The 26,969-nt window shown below is 37.1% G+C and overlaps 1 protein-coding gene across 1 annotated transcript; it reads left to right on the top strand.

Moving 5' to 3' along the window:
* The first annotated feature begins 24,206 nt into the window (after positions 1–24,206).
* LOC124255158 lies at positions 24,207–25,264 on the top strand. Its single transcript, XM_046688994.1, is given in 2 exon segments — positions 24,207–24,813; positions 24,815–25,264. Coding segments are annotated over 2 exon segments (1,032 nt in total). The 5' UTR covers positions 24,207–24,231.
* The last annotated feature ends 1,705 nt before the right edge of the window (positions 25,265–26,969 follow it).

Consider the following 26,969-nt stretch of genomic DNA (forward strand, 5'->3'; position numbering starts at 1 on the left):
AGTGAGCGGTACACAGATATTCTCGAGGGACATTTACTTCCATCTGCTCTCAATAATTTCTGGTTGTACTGTATATAGTTCGGACCGCAAACGTCTAATAGGTTAATTTGTGCTTCGTGAAGCCAAGTGACACCTGAAGGAAGAGATGTCTAGACTGTCCTAATACTTAATTATTGTAGGGAAATTTATTTGTTACATTCTTATATAGTTAATTTGAGCCACGTGGTTCCCTAGTTAATCTATGTGTGCCTAATCCAGCCGGGTCGCTTATTCCTTTGAAAGTTATCGTAATTTGTTATAATTGAACCCAGGGATCTTGCAGTCCCTTTTTTAAAGAATTTAATCATCCAATTAACCCATTTCCGATGTTCAGGTAGGACGAAATGTAAACGTATATCAAGGTGAGCAACTGTAATACTTATTCGTGTTAATCAGAAGTCTCGCTAAACTAATCATTGCATACATTAGAGGGTAATATTCCCTGATTAGCCATGATAAGCTCTGTTAATCCTTAGCTGATATTTCATTTTCCAAAAGTAATGAGTATATGTGAAAAAAAGAAACATTATCGATTCTCACTGACCAAAACACTGTTTGATGTTCTTATGGCGGAACTCGCACGTCATTGACCTAAATCGTATTTTGTCTAAAATTAAACAATTCGCTGATCTTCGCAACCAAGGAAACTTACTCTTCGCAAATCAGACTCTTTAGACAAATTATCATTCGTACATACATCTGAGAATGAAGACTCAAATTATTTAAATTCTAAATTTGCATCACTTACACGAGACACAAAGTTGAGTATGACGAAACAGATGTTCTGAAAATGTCAGATCCGTTGAATTATACACCTCTCTCCTCCGAAACACAAGACCAGGGCCTTATGAAAAGAGGTGAATATTTTACAGATTGACGTTAACATGGCCCAGCGTCATGTTATATCTCGTGTGTCAAGGATCAGAGAGATGTGAGGAGTCGACAAAAAGATAGTTTAATGTGGAAATTGAATTTACTCGTCCGTGAGTTATTGTTGCGATCGACATTGGGACGACATTAAGTCAGATCCTATTTCCACTTGGATGACCAGTAAATCATTTCGTATGTGCGCGTATAAAGATGCACATAAAAGGAAATGTTCTATGGAGATAATTTAAATTGTTGAGGTGACGATATGCACATAATCTGGCTATACATGGACATCGTATGTGTGATCTGTATGGCAAACAGATTAAGTTTCTGACGTGATAAGTATAATGAAATTATCCTTGTGATGATTTCATGTCTTGGATCGATGATGCTCGACAACTGTTTGCCTGAATATCTTGTGTGGTGTTGACAGCTTAAAGCACAAACAGAGCAGTCACTCTCATACAAACTATTTCAGATAAAAGGTAATGATCCTGTTTTACTGTTTAGTCTCTGAGTCAGCTCACTTTTCAAACGATGCCTCAGAAAAACACTTCTCCATAGTGCCTTCGGAGTTTCTTAATCATTGCTCAATGTTTCGTCCCTATGGAATGAAAGGACGCATTCTGTCAGCACATATAGGTGGTTCCTCTGTTCTCACTATGATTTGCATGAGCATAAAAGGATTCTAGCCCTCTATTAACCATATTTGCATTTTGATCGGTAACATGTGAGTTTTGAACCTTGGCTGTACATCACTTCAGTTTGGTTGCTTTGAAGCCTGTTTGAGTGTCAACAATCAGATTCCAATTCTGACAAAACGTCTTCTTTCAGAAATCTAGAATTGATTGATATGTATCACATTTATATCGTATGATTATGAACGACAACCAAACACAGGGATGAGAAGGTTGTAAGGGGCTTGTAACTAGATAAACATTCCCTTATTGGCCTATCTTGGAATGATAACTTCTTTATCGGGTTGTACAGTAATCCTGACTCGAACTATAAACTCAAAGGCTTAGTGGCGTTGGAGTTGTCTGTCATGCAGCTCGGAGATTTTATCTGGTGAATGGGCAAAAACGAGCGTTGAATCCTTGTGAGAAGAATACAAAAACAATGAAGGATCCATAAAATTCCATGCCGTCGTGTCGTAGCAAGTACTAAATGTCTGATCAAAAACTTCATTAGCAATGCTTGGGCGACTTTATCTGGAGACGGCGAAAAAACGGTCGATGGTTTGTGTAATAATAAGTTTGTTAACGTCCGTAAAGGCCCACACAGTCATAATAACTACCAAATATCAATCAAGACGTCTCGCCGTGCGTAAAGGTGACGTATAATCACTGTTCTGTTTATATTCCTCCCTTGGATTGCACAATTATTTGATTGTTTTAGAATGTTAAATTCAATGGCCGAATCATATTGATCAGGATTTAATTACCTTTCTCTTTAAAGTGCATGCCTTTGTGATTTTGATGTGTTAAAAGGTCCCTAAATTCCTCATGGAGCAGAGAGGTTTGTGTCCAAAGTTCGCTATTTTATGCCGCATGCAGCGAAATATTAGTAGAGAGAATATTTCTGAACATGGAAAGGTTCTACAAAAACCGTATCCGAAACTGGGATTTTTAAGTTATGCTCAGAATTAAAGATGATTTCAAAACGTAGATAAGGAACTGTGAAAGCCGTGGGCTAACTGCCCTTAGGAAAGACGTATTAAGTAGTAGGAAATACGGCATCGATACATGGAGATTATTAACCTAATGTGTTTCGATAATTTGTATTCCTAATGTATATTATCACTGATACGGAAACACACTCGGGTAATAATCTCCTTATCATATAATGTTATTCTTAACAATACTCTAAAAAGAAGCAAATCGTACGTGAATTATATAAAAAGCATCGAGCTTCCGCGTAAGAATACTTAGCGGTACACCAAGGTGAAGGTCGTTCATGACGCAGTGGGAAAAAAACCTGTAAACTCGCGACGACGACATCAATGTAATGTTAACGTTTTAGGATTCGCATGGTGTATGGAGTTTTGTGAATGTAATTGGTCTATTGAACTAATGTGCATATTTATCAGATTTGGATATCAAGTTTATCATATTGCTTCACTACACCGATGACACTCCATCATATGATAAAACTCAATTCTGGTCACTTTATGATTGCACGTGTAAAATAGACGTCAACTCTCTAACTACATCATCCTATTGTTTACCATTTGAGAGTACTCAACCAAATTCCTACTCCACTGTGTTCTGACATTATAAACCTTAACAAATGGCCTGCATTCACAGTAAATACTGGTATACCCACTGAGCCATAAGCGATAACATCGATCTACGGTGTCTGGGTTCCGATGACACTCCAGTGTACCTATATATATCGCCGTTTAGTTGAAAGTGATGCCATTGTTGATCTATTTTGGGCTTCCCTGATTGGAGCACACGGTGACACAAACAGCGTCGACCTAACGATGTGATGGTATCCACATATGATTAATTGCTTCTTTACACCATACTGGAAAGTAGTTAGAACAGAGTTTACTGTTTTGGTTGCTAGATATCATGATCGTATAATTCTGTGCTTGATACTTTATTATAAATAATGAAATGGAAGAAATGTTTTCTTCACGTGAAGCTTCATTATTATATGCATGTATGTTTTCAAAAATTGTATTTCCCTAACTTCTATTGGATATATCGATAGGCTGTGTCCATTTGCGTGACAGGATCTATGATCGTGGGTTCGAAATCTGGCCCCGATTTCTCGAAACAAACTTAAGTTTTTTGCTCAAATTTCAAACTGAGTTTGACAATTTGAAACAGCTGAATTTTGAACTCAACTGCATTTTTAATATAAAAAACCCAAACAACTTAAGTAATCTATCCACCGAACTCAAATTTGAGTTTAATATTGATTTCAGTTTATTCTGGGAAGTGCATGTTGCTGCGTTTTCTCAAATTTGAGTAAAAACTCAGACTTAAGTTTGTTTCGAGAAATCGGGGCCTGGTCCGCAATGATTCTGTTTCCAAGAAGAATATTTTTATCCTAGAAACAACAGTAACATATCAATATAGCATATGAGGCAACAGTAATAACAGCGTTGGTTAGTGGCAATAATCGCAGGAGGAGCAGTATTCGTAAGAGACAGATTGGTAGTACCATTGTCTGGGTTTCTCCTGTAATCTAATGTGTAAGATGCTCATACTGATGCCGAAATTAAATCGAGAGGGTTAACCCAGATATCAACACATACAGTTTTCCCAGAAATTATTGAAAAAAATCTATGTATCCTGATACTGATAATATGATTTTAGTAAGGTACTCAACATGGGAGGCAACTCCTGTATGCCTAAGAATGAACCTTCTACATCAAGAATTATCTCCCCTGGTGTAGCAGACGGCTTCCTTTTTTGACATGGCAGATTTAACAGAAGAGAAAAGGAAGCTGGTTCCAGGTGATTTTGAAGGGGCGTGACTAATGCAAAAGAGCTAGTAGACATGACATTCCTCTGTCTACAGTATACAGAACTTTTGAAAAATATTCAGTCATGAGTTGAGCACAAGACAGGGACAGGGAGGCCAGGGACGTTCAGTACTGTGGATCTCCGGCGACTTGGACAGCTAGGGAAACATTGAAAAGCGTTGAGAATATTAGAAATGAGATGATTAACAGAGGAAGTCCTCAGGAAGATAATGAAACCCTTAAACAAGAATTACAAAGACTTAACTGGGTGAAAAAGCTCGAAATGCACCATTGATGAAAGATGCACAAAATGAAAGAGGTTTAAACTGGTGTAGGGCTCACGAAAATCAAGATTGGGATAATGTTTTCTTTTCTGATGAAAGTTTTGACTGGCTTATTCTCAACTGTGTGAAAAATTGGACAAAACATTTTCATCTACCAATGCCCAAAACAGCCCGAAATTACACATGTGGGTAGGATGTCATCTCGTGGAGTGACGCCGTTGTGTATTTTCACTGGAAATTTGACGAAGGAACGATATGTTGCACTCTTAAATGGCCACCTTCTTCCAACGCCCCGAACACTGTATGAAGATATTTTTATTTTCCAGCATGATAACGACCCAAAACACACTGTGGGGGGCTACACAAAACAATGGTTGTCGAACGAAATGTTCAAGTTTTGGACTGGCCCAGCTACAGCCCAGATCTTAACTCTATTGAGAATCTCTGGGGACTAATGAAGGACAGAATAAACCAAAAAGGACTTGAGGACGTGAAGAAAGAAGTGGTCGAATATTGCCACACGATTTCCTACAAACTTTGATCGGTAGTGTTGACATTCAGACATTCAGTCTTGTATTGCAGGGCAAGGTCAATGTCAAGACACATGACTGTAAGAGAATCATATCTCAACATATTCAGTTAAGTAAAGCTTCTATAGGTTATATACATGTATTAGATATTTGCCGAAACTACTTTCTCAATAATTTCTGGGAACACTATACAAAACTAAATTGTTAAATCATTAATTAGCCACACAATGTTGATAATTACCTGTGATTAAAGTATAATATGAAGACAGACACAGGATTAGGTTATTTCCCATCTAAAACAGCGCAATGAGCAAACATTTGATAAATCAATAAATAGAATGGCCTATTACACATGTCAGTAAATTCACGAATGCTCAAGATTTGTCACAGCTGAATGAATCAGATGTATTATCTTTAACCCAGGAAACAGTGTTTGATATGGAATATTAAAAGGGACAGAGTTTCGTGGTCGCTGTTTCAAAAACAACTAAATCGTATCCAAATAACGCCCGACATATATATAGGGTATATGAGGACTAACAAATAAAATGGGTGATAAACATAATGGTTAACAATGAAAACAAGCATAATTATACATGAGACAAGCCGAGGCAAGATAAAGGCATGATGAATAGGATTACCAGTGAGGGTGATGATAACTAATTAGGGTAGGGGATTAGTTGGAGAAGCCAGAGAGAGAAGCCAGAGAGTGGGAGATTGGATAAATTAGTTTTGGATTAGGTGGTGGTAAGCTGGTGTGATGAAATAGTCCCTATTAAGTTTTGGGCGGTGTGTTTTTATCTGTAGTGCTTCTGTCATTTTCCTTGTAGTGTAATCATGTTGATTGTTTGCTAGTGTTTTGACAGTGTCCCAAATGATGTTGTGCTGAGAAATGTTGATGATATGTTCCGAAATGGGTGATTTGGTGTCTGAGTTGTTTGTGGATGTCTTGTGTTCTTAATGCGAATGTGGAGTGGTTTTGATGTCTATGTATAAACGTAGTTGATGCCACAGTTGCAGCTGATGTTATAGACCACGCATGTTGGCTGTTGCTGTTGTGTTGCATATTTCCTACCGTTAGCCGTAATGGTGGTTTTAAGCGGTGTGGCTGTGGTTGATGTAAGTATTGATGCCTGCTTGCTGCTTTAATAAGCGGCTGATGTAATGCGATGTTTTGCCTAAATATGGTAGTGAGGTGCGGATAAGTACTGATTTGGGCTTGTTAGTGGTTGGTTTTGGTGAAGGTTTGGTTGAGAGTGGAGACAAAACAGGCAGCGGTTTCAAACTGGATGTGTTGCCTGTCCGCAAAGGAAAAGAAGATACGGCACCCGAAACATGGTTACATCCTGATATTGTAGAAATTATGATACCTGGATTTTATAAACCTTTCAGACAAGAAAGCCATACTCGTGGAGGAAGGGTAGCAGTTTATGTACGTGAAAATATCTACGTTAAACGTATGGAAGATCTGTCAATAATGGGCTTAGAATCAGTATGAGTAAAAGATACTCACAGAAATCATCATACCTTGATTGGCACTTTCTATTGTGCTGATAAGAGTAATCGCTACTGCGTTCTTATTGATATGTCAATAGGAAATGCATCTGAATTAGACATGTACATGGTAATTGCAGAATATTGTAATATTACATGAACTTCAAGCAAGATATAGCCTAAGACAGATTATAAGTGAACCTACAGGAATTACCGAGTACTCAAGGATCATGGACACTGATAGTTCTGATATGTGTTTCTCATTATGTAAGTGTAAGTTCATCGGGAGTTCCACTGTCCAGTCTTTCTTAGCATGAACCATCCCAAGCCTGGCAATCTTACCTTTACTTATTATTCTTCCCTGTTAGACATTGAAAGTATAATTTTATACCTCCGCGATAATAACTGGGATTTACTTTTAAGTATTGATGATTTGGATACTTATTGGTGATATCACGGACATCCTTGTAAGTGTATGTGATAAGTTTATTCCAAACAAGATTATTACGGTTAGAAATGAAGATAAGACATTGATGAATTCCGAAATACGTAGACTTTCTGACTGGGAAGCTTGTAGAACCACAAGGAACAAGGTAGTGTCAGAAATAAAAAAACGAAAGAAGGGTACTTTTTGAAATTAGATAGCATGATCAACGACCAGAGTCATACTAAGAAATGGTGGCAGCTAATTAAATACTATCTTGAGATAAAGAAGAAATTAGTATCCTTTCCATTCATTTCCCATGAAGTGTCATGTATGATGATCCTACATGTATAGTTAATATCTTTAACGACTCCTTCGGTTCCCAATCTATGGTTGAAGATCCAGGACGTACCCTCTCACCCCAATGTAGTAACATTGAGCTGTTTAGAAAACATTGAATTAACTCAGAGAGATGATGAAGACATACTTCTTTCTCATGGCGTCCGCAAAGCGACGAGCCCTGATGGTATTGGTAATAAATTCCTTAAGCTTACTGCGAAAGGGTTGTCTTACCCCCTCACTTCAATATTTAATAAGTCTTTAGATTTTGCAAATAATCCCAGACTGGGGAAACGTGCTTCCGTTATACCCATTCATAACAAATATAGTGTTAATGAATGTAGCAATTATAGACCAGTTTCTCTCACGTTGTCTATCTAAAGTCTTGGAAAAATGTGTTCATAAATATGTCTTTACGTTTTTTGGTATTATAAATAAATTACAATCTGGTTTAATTCCTGGTGAACAACTATTCGATTTGTATAACTTCATATCAGGACAAACTACACATTAACCAGACAAGCATCGATATGTCCCCTGATGTGAAGAATCTAGGCGTCCTAATTGATGCTGGATTATCGATGGAACAGCAAGTGAACAACATATGTAAATGTTGTTACTTTCAACTGAGAAACTTGGGGAAAATTGGTCATCTCATAACTGAGGATTCAGCTGCAAAGCTCGCTCGTTGCCTGATTCTGACACGCATAGACTACTGCAACAGTCTGCTTGCAAACATACCAGCAACACTCCTAAGTAAGCTTCAAAAAGTGCAAAATCAAGCGGCGAGGATAGTCACCAGATCTCCCTCAAGAATGCACATAACACCAGTGCTTAAGGCGTTACATTGGCTCCCAGTAGCGGCGAGAGTGGACTTTAAAATCATCATCCTGGCATATCAGTGCGTTCACAATCTAGCCCCATCATACCTGTGTGACATTGTATGTATGTACATTCCATCACGTTCCCTCGGGTCTGAGAATCAACAGAGACTCATAGTGCCATCATGGAAGAAAATGTCCTTTGGTTACAAGTCCTTTAGTGTTGAAGCTGCCACTTGGAATGCACAGATTCTGTACTTGATAAAGTTTCACCAATGATAAAATTGTTTAAGGAGGTTATAAATACCGATTATCAAGAAAAACACTATTCGTCATGCATAAATACTCTATTCTGCCATTATTTGACTATTGTAGTTGTATCAGACATATCTGTACAGTTAGCCAGACATCTATGCGTGAACAATAACAGCTTGATATTTCATAAAATGACGTACAACAAAACACCAGATTACTTAAACAGTCTCGTGCCAGAATCACCCTCTGTTGCAAATCCATATAAGTTAAGAAACGCTTCAAATTTGAAAAGAAATCCCCACAAGAACGACTTTATATGCTAAATCATTTTTACCAAGTACTTGTGAACTTTGGAATTCTTTACCTGAAGAACTCAGACTTTTACAATCACCAAGGTAATTTAAGCATAAGATTACACCATATTGTAAGACTTCATTTGGGTTTGATATCAAAATTGAAAGTAGGTTCTGTCAAAAAATCCACCGCAGACTCCGATTAGAATGCAGCGATTTGAATGTCGTTAAAGAAAATAAATTTACATCTCATTACCCATCATGTATTTGTGGTGATGCCTTCGAGGACATTATCTTTTTATATGTCCCAACTATGATACTATAAGAAACTATTTAGGGGCGTCCCAAAAGTAGGCGGCCTCACCTAGAAATTATACAAATGCAGCAGTTTTATAGTTTATTTTTCTACATATTATCTGTCAACCTCAAGCAAATTCCAGCCTCACGATCCCCATTTTGTTTGACTCTTTATCTTGGTACCCCAACAATAACGGAATATCTACAGTAAATGCATCACAAACTTCAGGAAACAAAATATGCAAGAAACATTGTGTGTGTTTGAGATAGGCAGAAGTCCTCATTAAAGTGCACAACAATGCGATTTGAAACTACAATTGCTTGTATGTTTACTGAAAGAACTTGTTTCGGAGACACTACCCAAGCCATTTCAGATGACGTAATCATAAGGACATAAATTATTCTGATGTGTTCACTTATTCATACATGATGCCAAGGGTTCAAACTAAATACTGAATGGTCACACACGTGTCACTACATCGTAAACAGTGCCAGCTTGAATATCTGGACACAATGTTTTTGAAAGATTAAAATGGGCGCGTCCTTTAAAAACTTCCCCGTCTAAATATAAATCAAGCAGTCCAAATCTTTGATTGTTGATTATGATGGGAAGTCATCCAATACTATACTGAACATATTTGTATGATACTATCTGAGGGTATACCATTATCCAAGAGGTACAAGAGGCTTTACACTTTCTGCAATTTTTAAAGAAATATTATACCCAAATTAGTGATGACTAATATCTCGTTAACCACATTACCCACATATGTGGACATGGCCGTGCTAATGATTCCTTCCAAAAAAATGGAAGCTTTTTTAACATTGGACATCGAGAATATAGTTAGGCCGACTACCTTTGGGACTCCCCTCGTATTTTATTTCAAACATGGATGTAACATAAGATAAGGACCTTTCCGAGCTCATTCATGTGGCAATGGCATCTGTGAGCCAAAGTAGACAAGAAACTGAGGTAAAACACATTGAAGCTTCTTGATTGTACGGTATTACCATATAATAAAGAGTTTTTTTCCACAAACCTTTTGTCAAGTGTGCTATCTGCCAACTTCCGACAAATGCGTGACGTAAATTTCTCTTCGACGGTTGGCATACTTCTAACATGCTTACGATGTTGATAGTACAAAGACATTGTTTTAGATCGAGGCACTGACATAGTTTAGTGTATCGACATAGCCATTTTGAACACCATTTTGATACAGCAATGTGTCTGAAGCAAAATTCACACGTGTGTGTTCTTGTGTCCGAATGTCATAATGTGTCCTTTATTTTTGTAAACCTATAAATAATGGAATCTACTCGTTTATGTTTTTGACATGGATATAAAGTCGTCCATTTTCTACTTCAGTGTAAGCCATCACAAGGACAAGAAATGAAAAGACGTTTTCACAAATAGTTGGGTTTTCAAACATGGAATCCTTCCGGGGAAACTGAAAAAGTAATTCATATTCTTGCATTTTTAATCATATTGACGTACAATGAAGTCGAAAAAGATATGGAAATTTACTGTCTGCTGTGTGATATTGAGATATTGCACCGTGGTGAATAATGGATTTGATTCCATTACTGAAGAGTAACAGACAGCAGGTTTTGTCTAATGTAAGAATCTATTTCGAAGGCGTATACAGCTTTACAGAAAATGGAAATTTCAAAATTAAAGTAAAAACATCTCTTTGTCTCTAGAGGTACTTCCTTAAAGTAGTTAAATCAACTAGATGATTACAGTTTCTGGTAAAGTTGTATCGTGAACATGTTGATATCATTTCCACATTTGACTCATCAATTACCCAAAAGTGTCCAATCCAAATCCCAATTTTGACTTTCCCATTCCATATGTTCAAGTGGTTTTGTTTTCAGCTGATCAAGTGACATGCCTTTCCTTGGGTTACGACCGGTGGGATAGGACACGCTTACCTCACCGCTCACGAGGATCTGGTATCATTATTATTCTGTGATTAATTGACACACGAAGATGAAATGGAGGCAATCGACTCTGCAAGTGTTGTGTTGAACTTATTTCCAGTGTTTCTTGATATATGCCAATAATTGTTGTATATCATTACTTACTAGAATAAATAATATGTCTCGATGGGAATCAAACCTTGACCTTGGTGTGATGAATGAACGCTTTTAATGAACACATCAGCATGAGGATGAACAAAGGAAGGTGTCACTACAGGGCTCCATCTAAGGAATTGGTACTTACTTTTAGTCGATACGAGACGGCGACATGCTGACACATAGATCAAAATGCTTCATTTTACACTTCTACAGCTCGCAATATTGACACGGATGATAGGAAATCACTTCTGACCTGCCCTATTACTTGTGACCGAACGTGACAAACTTTTTTACCACCACACGAACAGCACACCATGAAACTAAACGTAGATCCAATATAAGCGGTTAATATATCAGAGGTATTGACAAGAGGCTGTAGGTCCAAATTCAGTTACCAGACATCTGTGTGGATATCAGGTTCTTTCATATCAAAGTATAAACTGCATGAGGACGAGAATTTTGCTGAAATGAAGAAGAGAAATCATAAAAAAATGTTGTAAGAAAAAGATGTCATATTAGCAACATTATTCATTCACCAACGAAGCACATGTGAAAGTATATAAACTAATCAACTGATCACAGTTACCTGTACGTAATACAGAGTTTATTTGTTGAACAGTAATGAAATATTCAGTTTCAATTTTACCAATCAAATAATTACAAGAGAAGTGTCGGCATTCTTACACGATGGAAAGTAAGGTGTACAAAATGGCAAAGGAGTCATTATCCAACTACAGATAGTTCGGAAGGCAAATGTCTAATAGGTTAATTTGTGCTTTGTGAAGCCGAGTGACACCTACAGGAGCTAATGTCTAGACCGTTAGAATGCGTAATTGTAGTGGGAAAAGTTCTTTGTTACGTTCATTTATAGTTAATTTGAGACATGTGGCTCCCTCGTTAATCCATGTGTACCTAATAACGTCGAGTCGATTGAACCTTTGAACCCTTTTCGTAATTTGTTAAAACTGAACCGAGAATCTTTCTGTTCCTTTTGAAATAAATTCTAATTATCCAATTAACCAATTTCCGATGTTCAGTTAGGAATGTTCAGGTAGTCTGTCTCACAGTCCCTGAACCACATTATCTTATCTCAATAAGGCTCCTTTTCAGTTTAAATGGGTTTATTTGTTACAATCAAAATTTCATATATATATATAATATGTGTGTGCGTGCGTATGCGTGTGTTTATTATATATTTTATATTCAGAGACTAACCATTAGTCTAGAAGAAACTAGGCGAACATCTTTCCTTGAAAAAAACATATATAAAGAATAACGATGATTTATTGGTAAAGTGAATTAATTGATTGGTACATTGATTTGTGTCGGTCAGAAACCTGACAAAACTAAACAGTGTGTACGTCAGAGGGTCCTATTTCCTGATGAACTATAGTAAACTATGTCAATCCGTTTGTTTATATTCCATTTTCTGAGAGTGATAAACACACTGCAAAGAAAAAAAATTCCACTCTGGTTGACAAAAGCAATACTTTGATGTTCTTCGATGTGGCGTGTTGCGGAAATTGTATTTCATGGACTTAAAAAATACAGTTTACTGATTTTCACAACCAATGAAACAAACTCTTCGCAAATCAGACAAAGGATCATTCGTACTTCCCTCGGAGGATGAAGACTCTTATTGTTTGAATTCTAAATTTGCATCACTACTTCTAGCATGCTGAAAAAAATTGTTCTGAAAATATCAGATACGGTGTATTATATAACTCTTTCTTCCGAAACACGAGACGTCGATGGCCTTATAAGAAGAGGTGAATATTTTACTGATTGACGTTTGCATGGCACACCTTCATGTTATATCTCGTGTGTAAAACATCAGAGAGATAAGAAGAGTCGACATTAAGATAGTTTAATGTAGAAATTGAATTTACTTGTCCATGAGTTATTGTTGCGATCGACATTGGAACATTAGGTCAGATCCGAGTTTACTTGGATAACCAGTAAATTAATTCTTATGAGTAGTCAAAGTCAAAGATATTTATTGTACTTAAGGCCTCCGGCCCATATACAAGCCCATTTCTGGTATCCCCCGCCGTGATATTGCTGGAATATTGCTAAAAGCGGCGTAAAACCAAACTCACTCACTCACTCACTCACTCTTATTGTGATTTGTATGTACATAGAAGAATTCAAGACATCTTCTAATTATAACTGCATTTTGATTGGTAGCACGTGATCTTTGAACCAAAGTTGAACATCACTTCAGTGTGGTTGTTTTGAAGCCTGCTTGAGTGACAACCAATCAAATTCTAATTTAGACAGACCGTTCTGTTTCAGAAATCAAGAATTGATTGATATGTATCATATTTATGTGGAATGATTATGAACGACCACCGAAACACAAGGATGTAAAGGGGTAGTAAGGGGCTTGTTACTAGATAAATGACTCATAATTGGCCCATCTAGGAATGATAGGTTCTTGATCGGGCTTTACAGTAATCCTTACTCAAGTTATCACCTCAAATGCTTTGTGGCGTTGGAGCTGTCTGTCATGAGCAGCAGGCTGGTAGATGATGCCAGAGTTACATTCAGCTCGAAGTTTTTATCTGGTGAATAGGCATGAACGAGCGCTGGATCCTTGTGAGAAGAATACCAAAACAACGGAGTATTCATAGAATTCCATATCGTCATGTCGAAGCAAGTTCTAAATGTCTGATCAAAGACTTTATTAGCAATGCTTGGACATCTTTATCAGGAGACTGGATAAAACGGTCGATGGCTTGTGTAATAATATGTTTGATAACATCCGTAAAGCTCTTACACTCCTGTCATAATAACTTCCAAATAACAATCAAGACTTCTCTCTACGTGCGTAAAGATGAAGTAAGATCACTCTTCTGTTTATATTCCTCCTTTGGATTGCGCCATTATAATTGGATCTGTTTTAGAATGTCAAATTCAATGACCGAATCATATTGAATAGAGATATTGATCTGGACTTAATGGCCCTCCTCTTTAAAGTGCATGCCATATCGTTGTTGACGTGTTCAAAGTTTTTCAATTTCTTCGTGGATCAGAGAGCAGGCTCGTCCGTTTTATACCACATGCAGCAATATTCAAGCTACATCACACGGACATGGAAATATTTCTTTCCAAATAAAGTAACCAGAGCTTTAATCCATGAACAATAAGTGATGTCTACTTACAATAAGTGACGTCTACTTGGCACAGCGATGCATCATCATCACAATAGGTTCAGAGACATAAAGATCCTCATTACGAACATTTCAAAGGCTCAGGCTTACAACATGCGAGCTCTCAACAAAGTGGTTTTGGTGGTCGTGATCACGTGGATGGCATTTCGAAATTTGATGCATCAGTGACAAAAGCTTGTGCCCGTTTTTTAAGGTAAACAATTTACATGTGTATTTCACGAATGCTACAGGTGGAGCATGACACATTGACGCTGTTGCTGCTGCACCTAATATACGCCATTTAAAAGTGATTCGTAGACATTCGCTCACTAGAGTCGGAATCGTACAGAAATTGTTTATGAATGCGGAAAGGTTCTTCAGAACCGTATAAGAATATAATAAGGTATGGTCAGAATACGAGATACATTGTAATTTCAAAACGTGAATCAGGAACTATGCAAATCTATGGACTAACTGCCTAGAACAATTACGTAATAGGAATTACGGCAACGATACACCTGAATTCTGGCCACTTTTTTATTGAACTTTTAAAAGCGACGTCAACTCTCCAACTTGGTTAACCTATTGTTTAACATTATAGAGTATTCAACTTTACTGAGTACGCCATACCAGAGTTTCACCAACGGTCAGAATGTAAGCTAACTTCACAACACTAAGCAAGAACTGTGCAAAGCCATAGATTATCTTCCTGAAGGGACTAAGTTATAAGCAATAAGACATACCGTAACGATACAATTTAATTCTGGTCCAACTTGGTCAACCTATTGTTTAACCAAACTCTTCGTCACAGTTTAGCTTTAAGAAAATTCAACGTAACTGAATACGCCACATCGTGAGGATGACGATTGTTCAACTGACTGGTCATCTCTAAGAATATCTTTAAGATCTTCTACTCTCGATATTACATAGTAAGGGACGTATCATTTCTTGACTCCACTGCAAAAGGCAAGGATGGTTATATTTCAGTTTATGTACCTTTATGCAGCCTGGATTAAGCTAAACCAGGAATGCAAAACCATCTTCATCAGACATTCCTTCAGACAATGTAAAACGTACGTGTATGCGAATGGCCTGCATCCGTAGTAAGCACTGGTATACTCACTGAGCTATAGTGATTGATCTACAGCGTCTGGGTTCCGATGACATTCCAGTATACCTATATATATCGTCATCATTTGAAAGTGATGACATTGTTGATCTATTATGTTATGGGCTTCCCTGATTGTAGCAAACGGTGACAAAAACAGAATCTACATAACGACTCGACGATATCCTCACTTGATTAATTACTTCTTTACAGTATATTGGGAAGGTGTTAGAAAGAGATTTTACCGTTTCCGTTGTAGGACAGCATCATCGTAAAATATTGTGCAGGAATACTTTACAATGGAGTAAGTTCTGTCTTCACGTGAAGTGCTGTTTCCCCTTGCGTGACAGGAACCTATGCTCTCGGGTTCGAATCCTGTTTCTCCATGATTCTGATTCTAAGTCTGTCAGCACTCTGTCCATCCTCGTGGGATCATCCACTGCGGGTAGTCCGCCAGCTCCACACTGAAATAACTTAATTCGATTACACTAACATCTGCAAGATGACATATGACAAATGAAGCGGTGTGTGTGAGTATTGCAATACATACCATACGTGTACACAGTCATGTTCACATTGTACACAGGGAATCAAACCCCAGCCTTCGGGATGGCGAATGAACGACTGAACAACAGCATAGGTAACAGCATTAGCAATAATTGCAGGAGGAGCAGTTTTCGTAGCAGACAAATTGGTAGTGCCATTATCTGTGTTTTCTCCTGTGAGCTTTCGATAATCTAATGTGAAAGGTGTTCAAATTGATGCCGAAATTGAAAGGAGAAGGTTAAAACAGAATTTAACATGCACAGGACAACATTGCAAAAAATCAGGATGTTAACAACAATGCCATGTGTGTCTGTAATTAACACATTATTCAGACAGGCAGAGGATTATGTTATTTTCCATCATAAAATATAATATTGATCAACACCTGAATCATCAGTAATAAATAACAGACCCTACAACACAATACATTGAATTCCAGAATCTGTCATAGTTCAATGTTCTGAATCAGGTTCCCTATCTTTAATCCAGGAAACAGTGTTGGATATAGAATGGATGTAGAATGGATTCTGTCAGCAAAAAGCAAATAGGCATGTCACAAGGATTAGGTTATTTTCAAATATAGAACATAGGTGCAATAATGCCTTGTATCGCCATCGTCTTCCTTTTAAATAGTCATAGTCAGTTTTCTTAAGAGAACTTACATCACTGTCAACCAACAATTATTAAACACTAAAGGTTGATTGTTTTGCTCGTACTTTCTTGGCAATATTCCAAGAGCGAGATGATGCCATATTATGCTTCAAATACAGATAATATTCTAAAATGACCTTCATATACGCCATGTCAATAACACGTATGCAAAGGAACTGCCCAAAACTATGTTCAAAATAGGTGGTCCATTGGTTAACATACGTGCCTGCATCATTTACATGTCTGCATCATTCAAGAACAGAAAACACAAGCACAAATTTCATTAATTACACCTTTCACTTAACACCCATTTCATAGTACTTGATCCAGTAGTCATAATGCTTCTTTTATGTTAAATGTTTTATGCTCTTAAACGCGAAACGCATCTCCCAAGAGGCATTTATGAACACAGCTCGAACGTCAATGTGTTTCACTGTGCTCATGCCCTGTCATGGGACCTACAAATTGATCAAGAGTATTTTTTCATCACAAATGGATTATGCACGAATGTTTATATATACCTGGTGACATCATGAAATGTTTTCTTATTAGAATGCCTTATCTAAACGAAGTCACATCTCAATAACAATTGTGTAATTACAAATGATGTTTTTCAATCTCAGAACATCAAACTGATTAAATGTGTTCCCTTTGTATTCGTCTTCTAGAAACACGGTGAAAATTATAAGTTTTTTCTATGGTCTGACATTTCACACTTCACAACAATTTTTACAATATATGCCAAATATATACTATGCAACCTGATGAGAACTATGTGCACTAGTGAGAAGTAAGAAGAAATATTGACAAAGAGGAACAACGACCTACAGAGTTTCCAGTCAGGAAGGAAGCTATGGTTTTCTCAGCTCATCCACATCGCGATGACAGCTCTACAAAAGTTAAATATTGATGGATAACAACTTGTGTATTACACTGTAATAGTGAAGTGTTGCTTGACCATGTTTATAAGGATCTATATTGAAAATTTGCTGATACAGTTATTTAAATAAAATAATTATCCACAAAAGTTCATCCCACTTTGCCATCTGCCTACTTCCGAGAAATGCCTGTGGATATGCTCGATTTTCTGAACTCATTCATTGGGCAATGGCAGCTCTGCAGTAAGCCAAAGTGGACAAAAGAAACTGACGGAAAACAACTCGTTTTCACTGTAATATTGAAGTGTTGCTTGACAATAATATACGGATCTGTACATAAACGACTCAATTACAGTACACTGAAGACTTTTTTTTATGCACAGACGTTTTGTTCACCTTGCCATCGCGCATGCCCTGTCATGGGACCTGCAAATCGATAAAAGGAAACATTGTTTTCTTAAAAGAGTAACTCGTTATTCAATTCAACGGAGAACGGGAGGTTCTTCTTTTTTTTAAACTGGATTTTGACAAATGTCCCTCTACACCATATGACATTGTGGTATGTACTAGTATACTTTATTACAATGCGTTACAACACTACAACTCTACAAGAATCAAGTAACTACAAATGTCCTTTTTAGTCTTAAAACATCAAAATGAATAAAACTGTTCCCAGCAACAAGACGTTAAACGTATCAGTTTATGGTAACGTCGAACATTTCAGACTTCACAACAATTCTAAATATGACATACTTAAGCGACACAATAAGGCATTAGAGCAATGGTGAGAGTGAAAAACCTCTTCGACAAAGAAGCACAAGGATCTTCCAGATGAAATCAGAATATAGTTCAAGATAAACTAGATTTTTCTGAGCTCATTCCTAGGGCAATGGCAGCTCTGCACTAAGCCAAAGTAGACAAAAACAAATTCTGAAAAAGTGAAGTGTTGCTTGACAACGGTATACGGATCTGTATGAAAACGTTTTTATCCACTCACTTTTTGTCCAATTTGTCATCTGACAGCTTCTGAAAAATGCCTGTCGAACAAATCTCCACGATAGTTCTCACTCTTGTCATACCTCAAAGATGCTTATGGCTTCCCTGTACACAGATATGTTTTTAGATTGAGGTTCGAGCATACTTCAGTTTATCGACATATCCATGTTGAATACCACCTTAGGCATTATGATCCAGCAATGTGTCTGAGGCATAATTTACAAGTATTTGTGCGTGTGTCCGAGTGTCAAGATGTGTCTTGTATTTTGTAAAATAATAAAAGGTATTCGTTCATATTTTTACATGGATATAATGTCGTCCATTTTCTACTTCAGTGTAAGCCATCACAAGGACAATAAATGAAGGAGTGTTTTTCACAGAAACTTTCGTCTTCAAACATATAGAATCCTGGTGGCAATCGACTCCTCAAGGGTTGTATTGTTTTATTTTTTATTTACTTTATATCATTTAATATATCACTAATTGTTTAATAATAATAAAAATAATGTGTCCATTTATATAGGACATTTATATAGCGCCAAACTCCACACTAGGTATGCTCAACAATCAAGGCACAGCACATTATTACCCCGGATAACCCAAGCTGCCTGTTAGGCGCTAGAAGGTTATAGTCATATGACTTTTTCCACCGGGTACCCATTGTCCTGCTGGGTGAACAGAAACAATTTTGAACAAACTCACTTGCCTAAGGTGAGACAATGGGGCAGGACTCACTTCCTAGAAACTCTCAGGAGTCAAGCTGCCAAACATGGTCACCCATCCAAGGACTCTCCGAGCTCGACGCTTTACCATTTGTGACCTGAGCTTTGAGTACAGGACCACGCGCCACCACATTACCATCATTACATCATTACCAGGCACAATAATGACGTTGGAAAACAGCTTTCGATCAAAGACAATAACTTAGGGGATAAGGAAGGTATTCCATTTATAGCAATGATTAAGGCAAATTTCTAAAATCGATCATCTCCAAGTAATGTGGTCAACTCAGTATGTATGTCACTTCTACGGCTCAGAATATTACTACGGACGCTACAGAATATTTTGCGACCTGAGCTATTACTTATGAAAGAACGTCTCGACATGAACACATCAGCATGACGATGACCAAGGATAGTGCCCCTGCAAGCACCCGAATTGGTACTTGCTTTTAGTCAATACAAGATGGCGACATGCTGACAGCTGGATTCAAATGCTTCTCTTTACACTTCTGTGGCTCACACTATTGACACTGACAAAAGGAAATCACTAGAACTGACCTGCCTTATTACTTATGGACGAATGTCTCGACAAATCTTTGCACCGCCACACTTACGACACATGGTGAAACTCAACGTAGTTCCAATATAAGCGGCTAATATATCAGAGTTATTGACAAGGCACCGAAGGTCCAAATGCAGTTACCAGTCATCTGAGTGAATATCAGGTTCTTTCTTATTTAAGCTTCAGCATCGTCTGGTTATATTACATCTGGACGAGAATTATTCTAAATTGAGTGAGGGAGTACGGTTTTACGCCGCTTTTAGCAATATTCCAGCAATATCACGGCGGGGGACTTCTAAATTGAAGAACAGAAACAATCAAACAAAAGTTACAAGAAACAAATGACTTATAACATTCATTCACCAACGAAGCACATGTGAAAGTATCAAGCAATAATTTACTGATCGCAGCTACCTGTACGTACGAAATAGTAAATTTGTTAAACACCAATGAAATATTCAACTTCAATTTAAACGATGGCGTAATTACAAGGGAAGCGTCGACATTCATTCACTGTGGACAGCAATGTGTACCAATTGCAGAGGAGTCATAATCTAACTATAGATTGTTCGAGAGGCAAATTCTAATAGGTTAATTTGTGCTTTGAGAAGCCCAGTGACACCTCAGGAGCTAATGTCTAGAAGGTGCGGATGCGAAATTGTAGTGGGGAAATGTCTTTGTTACGTTCTTTTATCTATGAGTAATGTGGCTCGTTTGTTAATCTATACTCTCCCCAAAAAGAAACGAATCATGAAAATAGCAATTTCATGAATTAAAACGAGATTCATTTTACAAAACATCACAACAAAACGCACCATCTGTAAAATACCCATATTCAACAGCATGATTTTCAATTTCGGCGTGTAGTCTCACTTAATACACAGTTCACATGCAATGCATAGTTCCGATGCTGAATCAATTAACCAATCAGCACGCTCCGGGCCTTTACTGCTGCACAGCTTGTCGCTAAGGCGCCATTTGGTCCCCCAAGCTTTTGTGTATCTAAGGACATAGCTGTCAGCGAGTTTTTTCGAATGGTGAAGGGCTGCGCTTGGAGTACATCCAATTCGGACGAAAGGTACCCAGAGAGAGTCATTAATGTCCATTTCCTGCCATTTCCCAAGCCGAAAACCCAGTTTGAGAAGTGCTCGCGGTGGATTAGAGCGTGTGGCCGACCCCACGGACAACTGAATGTCGGCAACATAAACAAACACAAGTTCGTCTGCTCCAAGGTATGACTGAGTGTAGTGTAGGTATAAACTGGTCTTTCTAGCATATGACCGTATTCATATCGATATATCTCGGATTATATGTTTACCAACGCAATATATTGTCGCACGGCATCGTTTTCTTTTGGCTATATAACGATAATTCGGCTGACAATTTTAATTCGCTACAACCACCAAAGTACTGGCAGAAGTTCAGCAAGCTAAACGTCGTGTTCCTACCAAGGGCAATATAATCGTATAGGTGATAATTTAATGTATTTATTTTTAAAATATTTGTTAGCATTTTGTGAATGGATATCCCACGAAAGAGAGTTTCCAGACCCTATTAGTGCCGATGGAAGCGCCATATCAAACCAGTAGAGACCTCCCCGAAGCGATGGTGCCAGGGCAGTGGCATTCAATCGGTTGAGCCTAGTGTCAGGTGAGCAATTTATATTTAATGTGCCACACATAACATGTTTAATGTGTTACACCTATGGACAACATTGTTCCAACGCAGAAATACATAGCATAAAAGTCTTTTAATTGTTCATTCGACTTCATCATCCATGTTTATTTTTAAATTTTTATGATGCTGTTTAACAATAAAATGTCTTCAGCACATAACTGTCAGTTGGACAAACCTGATGACATTGCTATAACACACCTCTCACATATATCACAGACATGACCAATAGTACTAACAAAATAGATGATAATGCAAAATAAATAAAGTATTTTCAATTTTAGGAACACATACATGCACATATATCCTCCATGTTTATGATGTGGATATATTTTAATGTTTTTTACAATTATCACACACTAGTCTTCAGCACACATTTTCATTCGAAACACCTGAGGATATTGTCATAACACAGTCTAAAGAAATATCCCAGACACTGACCAATGCAGTACTCAATCGTACAGATGATACTGCAAACAAATAACAAAGTATTTCACTTTTAGGGAACAAATTCATGCAGATCTACCCTCCATGTCCACACTCAAAAGAAATATCACAGAAATTGATCGATGCACCTCTACATAACAAATATGATTTTTTTAGAGAAAAGATTTGGTAACATGTGACAAAATATATACACATATTCAACATACATTTCAAACTACAATGTGAACTCCGTAGAGAATTATAAACAAACTTAAGAATGTTAACACATAGTTCACCCCATACTACATGGATTTGTATGAGAGAAATCATAGTCTGTCTCACAGTCCCTGAACTATATTATTTTCCTACTACCTAGCCTTTCTGCAGTGCTAAAGCCCCAATTGAGCAAGTCTAGATTTCCTTTTAGGTTCAGGTTCTTATTAGGTTCTGAATCTCTGGTCTCCTGGGACTCCTCTTTAATTTAAATGGGTTTGTTTGTTACTATCAAATTATATATATATTAAGTACTAAGCTGTTAGTCTAGAGAATGCGATGCTTTGTGGTTTCTCTGTTTTCTTTGCAGGTGACGTTCACAGTACCTGGTGGTAATATGCTTGCTTTCAATCAACTTTCACAATCAATACCATTTATGACATGATTGTCACATCATGATTTGTTTTGTTTTTCAGAATTATTTAGCAACCATGACCATTTGTTGGTTACATTACATTAATTTGTGTCCTTTTCTATTTACTTAATGAAATGGACACTATGCACAGTCTGACCTCACATTAACCCTTCAAGTAATCCCACATCTGTCAGCACTGAATATACCCAGGTGCCTTGAACAGTGGCATGACAAAATGGAATGCCTCACGCCATACACTTTGTAAAATATTGGATGCAAATATGTCTGGCCCATCATTACATCATTATATTAATACATGTTGTATTGCAACATTGCATATTGTCCTATATACCATATCTGTAGACAAGTCAGTTGTTCTCTGAAAGCAATACATAGTACAAGTTTTCCTTTACAACACTAAAAGAATTCTGTGAATACAAAGAGCCATTTAGAATGTGTTAAACTGTAACATGTAACTGTAATCCAAAAATATAACATATGTTACATAATACAATCTGCAATCCTTCACAAGGCCTTATATGGAATACATTTTTACATCTTTCAGTGTACTGATTGACACAGATAACAGAGGAAATGATAATCTGCCTTCCAGCCAAAGTTCCAGTACCCAAACAGAGCAAACATGTAAGTATTCCAGTAACTGTGGGCGTATATCATGAAATGATAACATATTACATAGCATGAGCTAGGTGAGGTTTGGCAAAGTCCTTAAAAAACTGACAGAGCTTTTTGTAGCATGTTTGCCAATGAATGGCAAGTCAGGATACACTCTTCCACATGTAAATCTTTCTGTGTGTACACTCATAAATTCACAAAAATCAGCACCTGAAATGAGAAGCTGACCTTGAATCTGGTGCATAATGCATATGATTCCTAAGTAAATGTATAGATCCACTTTGGATCTTTTCTGCAGAAAGAATTGATCATTTGTACATGCCTCCTCAATGGTTGAGTTCCTTTCAGTGTATGGACATTTTACTCTACAATGCCAGTCCCAACAGTACAGCATAGTTTTGCATCAGAGTAGCTCCTAGAAAGCTGAATTCAGGGTTTACAATCAGGCCACAATCATGCATATGGGCAGACTGAAATGTTTCCAAATATTTGGACTTAGCAGAATTTTCATGTTTTTTGCCATACTCTAGAGGCTTGGCATATATTGTTTGTTTCTCCTTAGGAAATAAGGTGTCCAAGAAGGCAGTAGTTGGCCTTTTTTCTGTTGATAATCTTTCCAAAATTTGAAGCAGCAGTCTCGTTGATCTGGATGACCTCCAGAGGAGACTGTAGGACTGGACCCCTGGTGTCTCTCTCTAATTGTTCAGGATCAGCCACAGCATATCCATCGTTGAGTACCTGGAAACTCAGTTGGTAGTTTGATAGGTGATGTCTTTGGGAATGATTCCACTTTGCATTGAGTGTGAGCCAGTGTTGTTACAGGTTTGATATTTCTTGTCTGAGAGAGTAAAACATCATATCAAAACGATTTGTGTTGTAAAGTTTATGAGTGTGTAAATGAGTGTGTTTTTTAAGTAAAACATTGAGATTTGTGTTGTTGGTATCATATATGTGACAACTTTTTATGTTGCAGGGATATCTCCACTTGATTTCCTGAATCTGACCGCAACACAATAGTCAACTTTCGAGCCCAGGTTGAACAGCAGCAAATGATGATTGATGCTTTGCAGAAATCAATCACCCTTAAGGATGAAGAAATAAAGAAACTTAAAGGAGAAGTTAGCAAAGGACAGAAATTTGGGGTAGAGACAGTCAAGGGGAAAGCTGGAAAATTAAAAAACCTTTTTAGATATTACACTGGCATAACATACATCCGTTTTTTGGCACTCTTACAGTTTTTAGTACCAGGAGATGGGAGCTTTTCCATGACCTATGAAAAGGGACGTTGTGATATTCGTACTTTATCAGCTGGGAACTGTTTGTTTTTGACACTGTGTCGTTTACGGCACAATTTTGGGCTCAAAGATATAGCTGTGAGATTTCATTTGACATTACAGTCGAGTGGTGCAGTATTTAATGCCTGGGTAGAACACATGTACTTGAAACTAGGACAGTTATCATTATGGCCACACAGAGATACCATCATTTCAAACATGCCAAGAGGATTCAAAAGAGACTTTCCAAATTCTGTTATTATTATTGATGGTACTGAGTTAAGAACTCAAACTCCATTTGCTCTTGGACTTCAGAGTCAGCTGTACAGTGACTATAAATCAAGTACTACCTTGAAATAGTCTTGTTGGGTGTGATCCCAATGGTTCTCTAACATTTGTCTCAGAACTTTTCACTGGTTCAATCTCAGATAAGGCATTAACAGAACAGTCTGGTTTTTATGATGTGCTAAAGGTGCTCCTTACTCATGGTTACATCAAAGAAGGAGATGCAGTTATGGCTGATAAGGGCTTTACAATAGAGGACGAGCTTTCAGAATTAGGTTTAGAGTTAAACATTCCACCTTTTGTTTCTTCAGAAACCCAAATGACTTCTGCTGAAACTCTTGCCACTGAGAAAATTGCAGCACACCGTATCCATATAGAACGCCTCATAGCTAAGATTAAGAAATTCAAGATTGTAGCACACAGAATACCAACTTCATTATTTGGAAGAATTAATCAGATTTGGACTGTTTGTGCTTGTATGACTTTGTTCCAAAATATCTTTGTCACTGATAAACATGAATAAGCACTACAACTATGAATCTCCATTATATCAGCATATACTGATTCACTCAAATGTTCTTATGAATCAATGAAAAATGTATCTTATTTTCTCTATTACTTCTACCAATAACTATCCAAACTGTGGTAAATGTATCTGTGTATCAGGACTTATGAATCAACTTAACTTTTCAGCACTTGTAAGTAATGAAACTTGATTCATATCGCAGAAGGACCCTAGCTCACTCTTTAGAGGGCATGCAGTAAAGATATAATCTTACACTTTGAAGGTTCCATTGTAAACCCATATGATGTGGGGTACCCTCTGTTTGTCATCACTATTTGCTCTACCAGTGTGTTTGAGGCCCTCAGTGCTGTAGTTTATAGTGAATGTTGACATACATTTTATGTGCCAGACTTTGATGTTCTGGTTGAAACTTACTGAAAATATACAAGGTTATATTCGTAATATGCAATATGCTTCAGTTTTGTGACAATTACAGTTGCAACATCAATGTTCTTTCAGTATGTTATATGTTGATTGAGTTTTGGGACTGAGGCATAATCCCAGTATGATGAAATTCAAACATTTGTTATCCAAGAGAATTATGTATAAAATTATTTACGTACATATATAGCCATTGGCTTAGGGCATTGCATTTTCCTTGCACCCAACTGTGTCAATTTCTCTGCAGTTGTAATGTACACTGGCCTGTGGCAATCACACATATGAAATAATCTCTGCACTACAAATTAATGTATGGCAATATGTTCCATATTACATGGAAACTGAGCGGTTATTTATGAAACTTATGATTGAAATTGTCAGATATTATGTATATTATCAGGGATTTACAAGACGCAAATTCCTGTGTCCTATACGCATAAAAATTAACAAAGGACTCAACAAAATTTAGTAGCGCATTCACAGGGACACAGAAAAAGTGCAAATATTTTTTGTAAAAATTCCAATCAAATAACAATAAGTTATGACTGAGTTTGTAACTAGCTGGGTTATGGTATCATTTGCAATTTAATTACTGTAACAATGTGATGATCATGATACACAATACAAACAGTATTAATAATAATATTTAAGTGTCTGGGACCCCCATTTTGTTGTAAAATAGATTAAGAATATGTGTCCCAGGTAACTTCAAATACAGGACTCCAGGTAAATCCCTGATTATATTGTAGGAAATTCTTCTTGCCTGCTTTCCCCTTAACTCAAATTCCATTGTATTTGACTCTTAATATAGAGGCTATTGATACAGGGATGGAAAATGTATTTTATGTCAAATATGACACTGGGCATTTCTGTCTTGTGACGACTTTATGTCCTGCTTATTTCAATTAAAGAAGAAATGGGTTATTTGAAATAATGTCAATCATGTTCATGTGTTCATCCTGTTTCATGTTTTTAAATTACACTAATAATTCATACAAAAACAAATTGTGACACAGTACTTGTGCTCTTAAAGGACAGGTGTGATATTTAACTGCCACCACTGTTACTGTGGTAATTAAACATTTCTCAATTAGTTATTTTTTTAACTTACTTTCTAATCAAAACTATGATGTCAGAATGATTGGCATGAGTATCATTTCAGAAATATGTCTTATTGACAGAATAACTTTGATAATGTATCAAATTACAATAAAATCATGTATATAAATATTGACGTTTGCTTGTTACTTGCTGGTCTCAGCAATATTGCAGGTATGATGTG

Source organism: Haliotis rubra, unplaced genomic scaffold (genome assembly GCF_003918875.1).
Source record: "Haliotis rubra isolate DU_JTF1 unplaced genomic scaffold, ASM391887v1 Scf595, whole genome shotgun sequence".
Taxonomy (NCBI): domain Eukaryota; kingdom Metazoa; phylum Mollusca; class Gastropoda; order Lepetellida; family Haliotidae; genus Haliotis; species Haliotis rubra.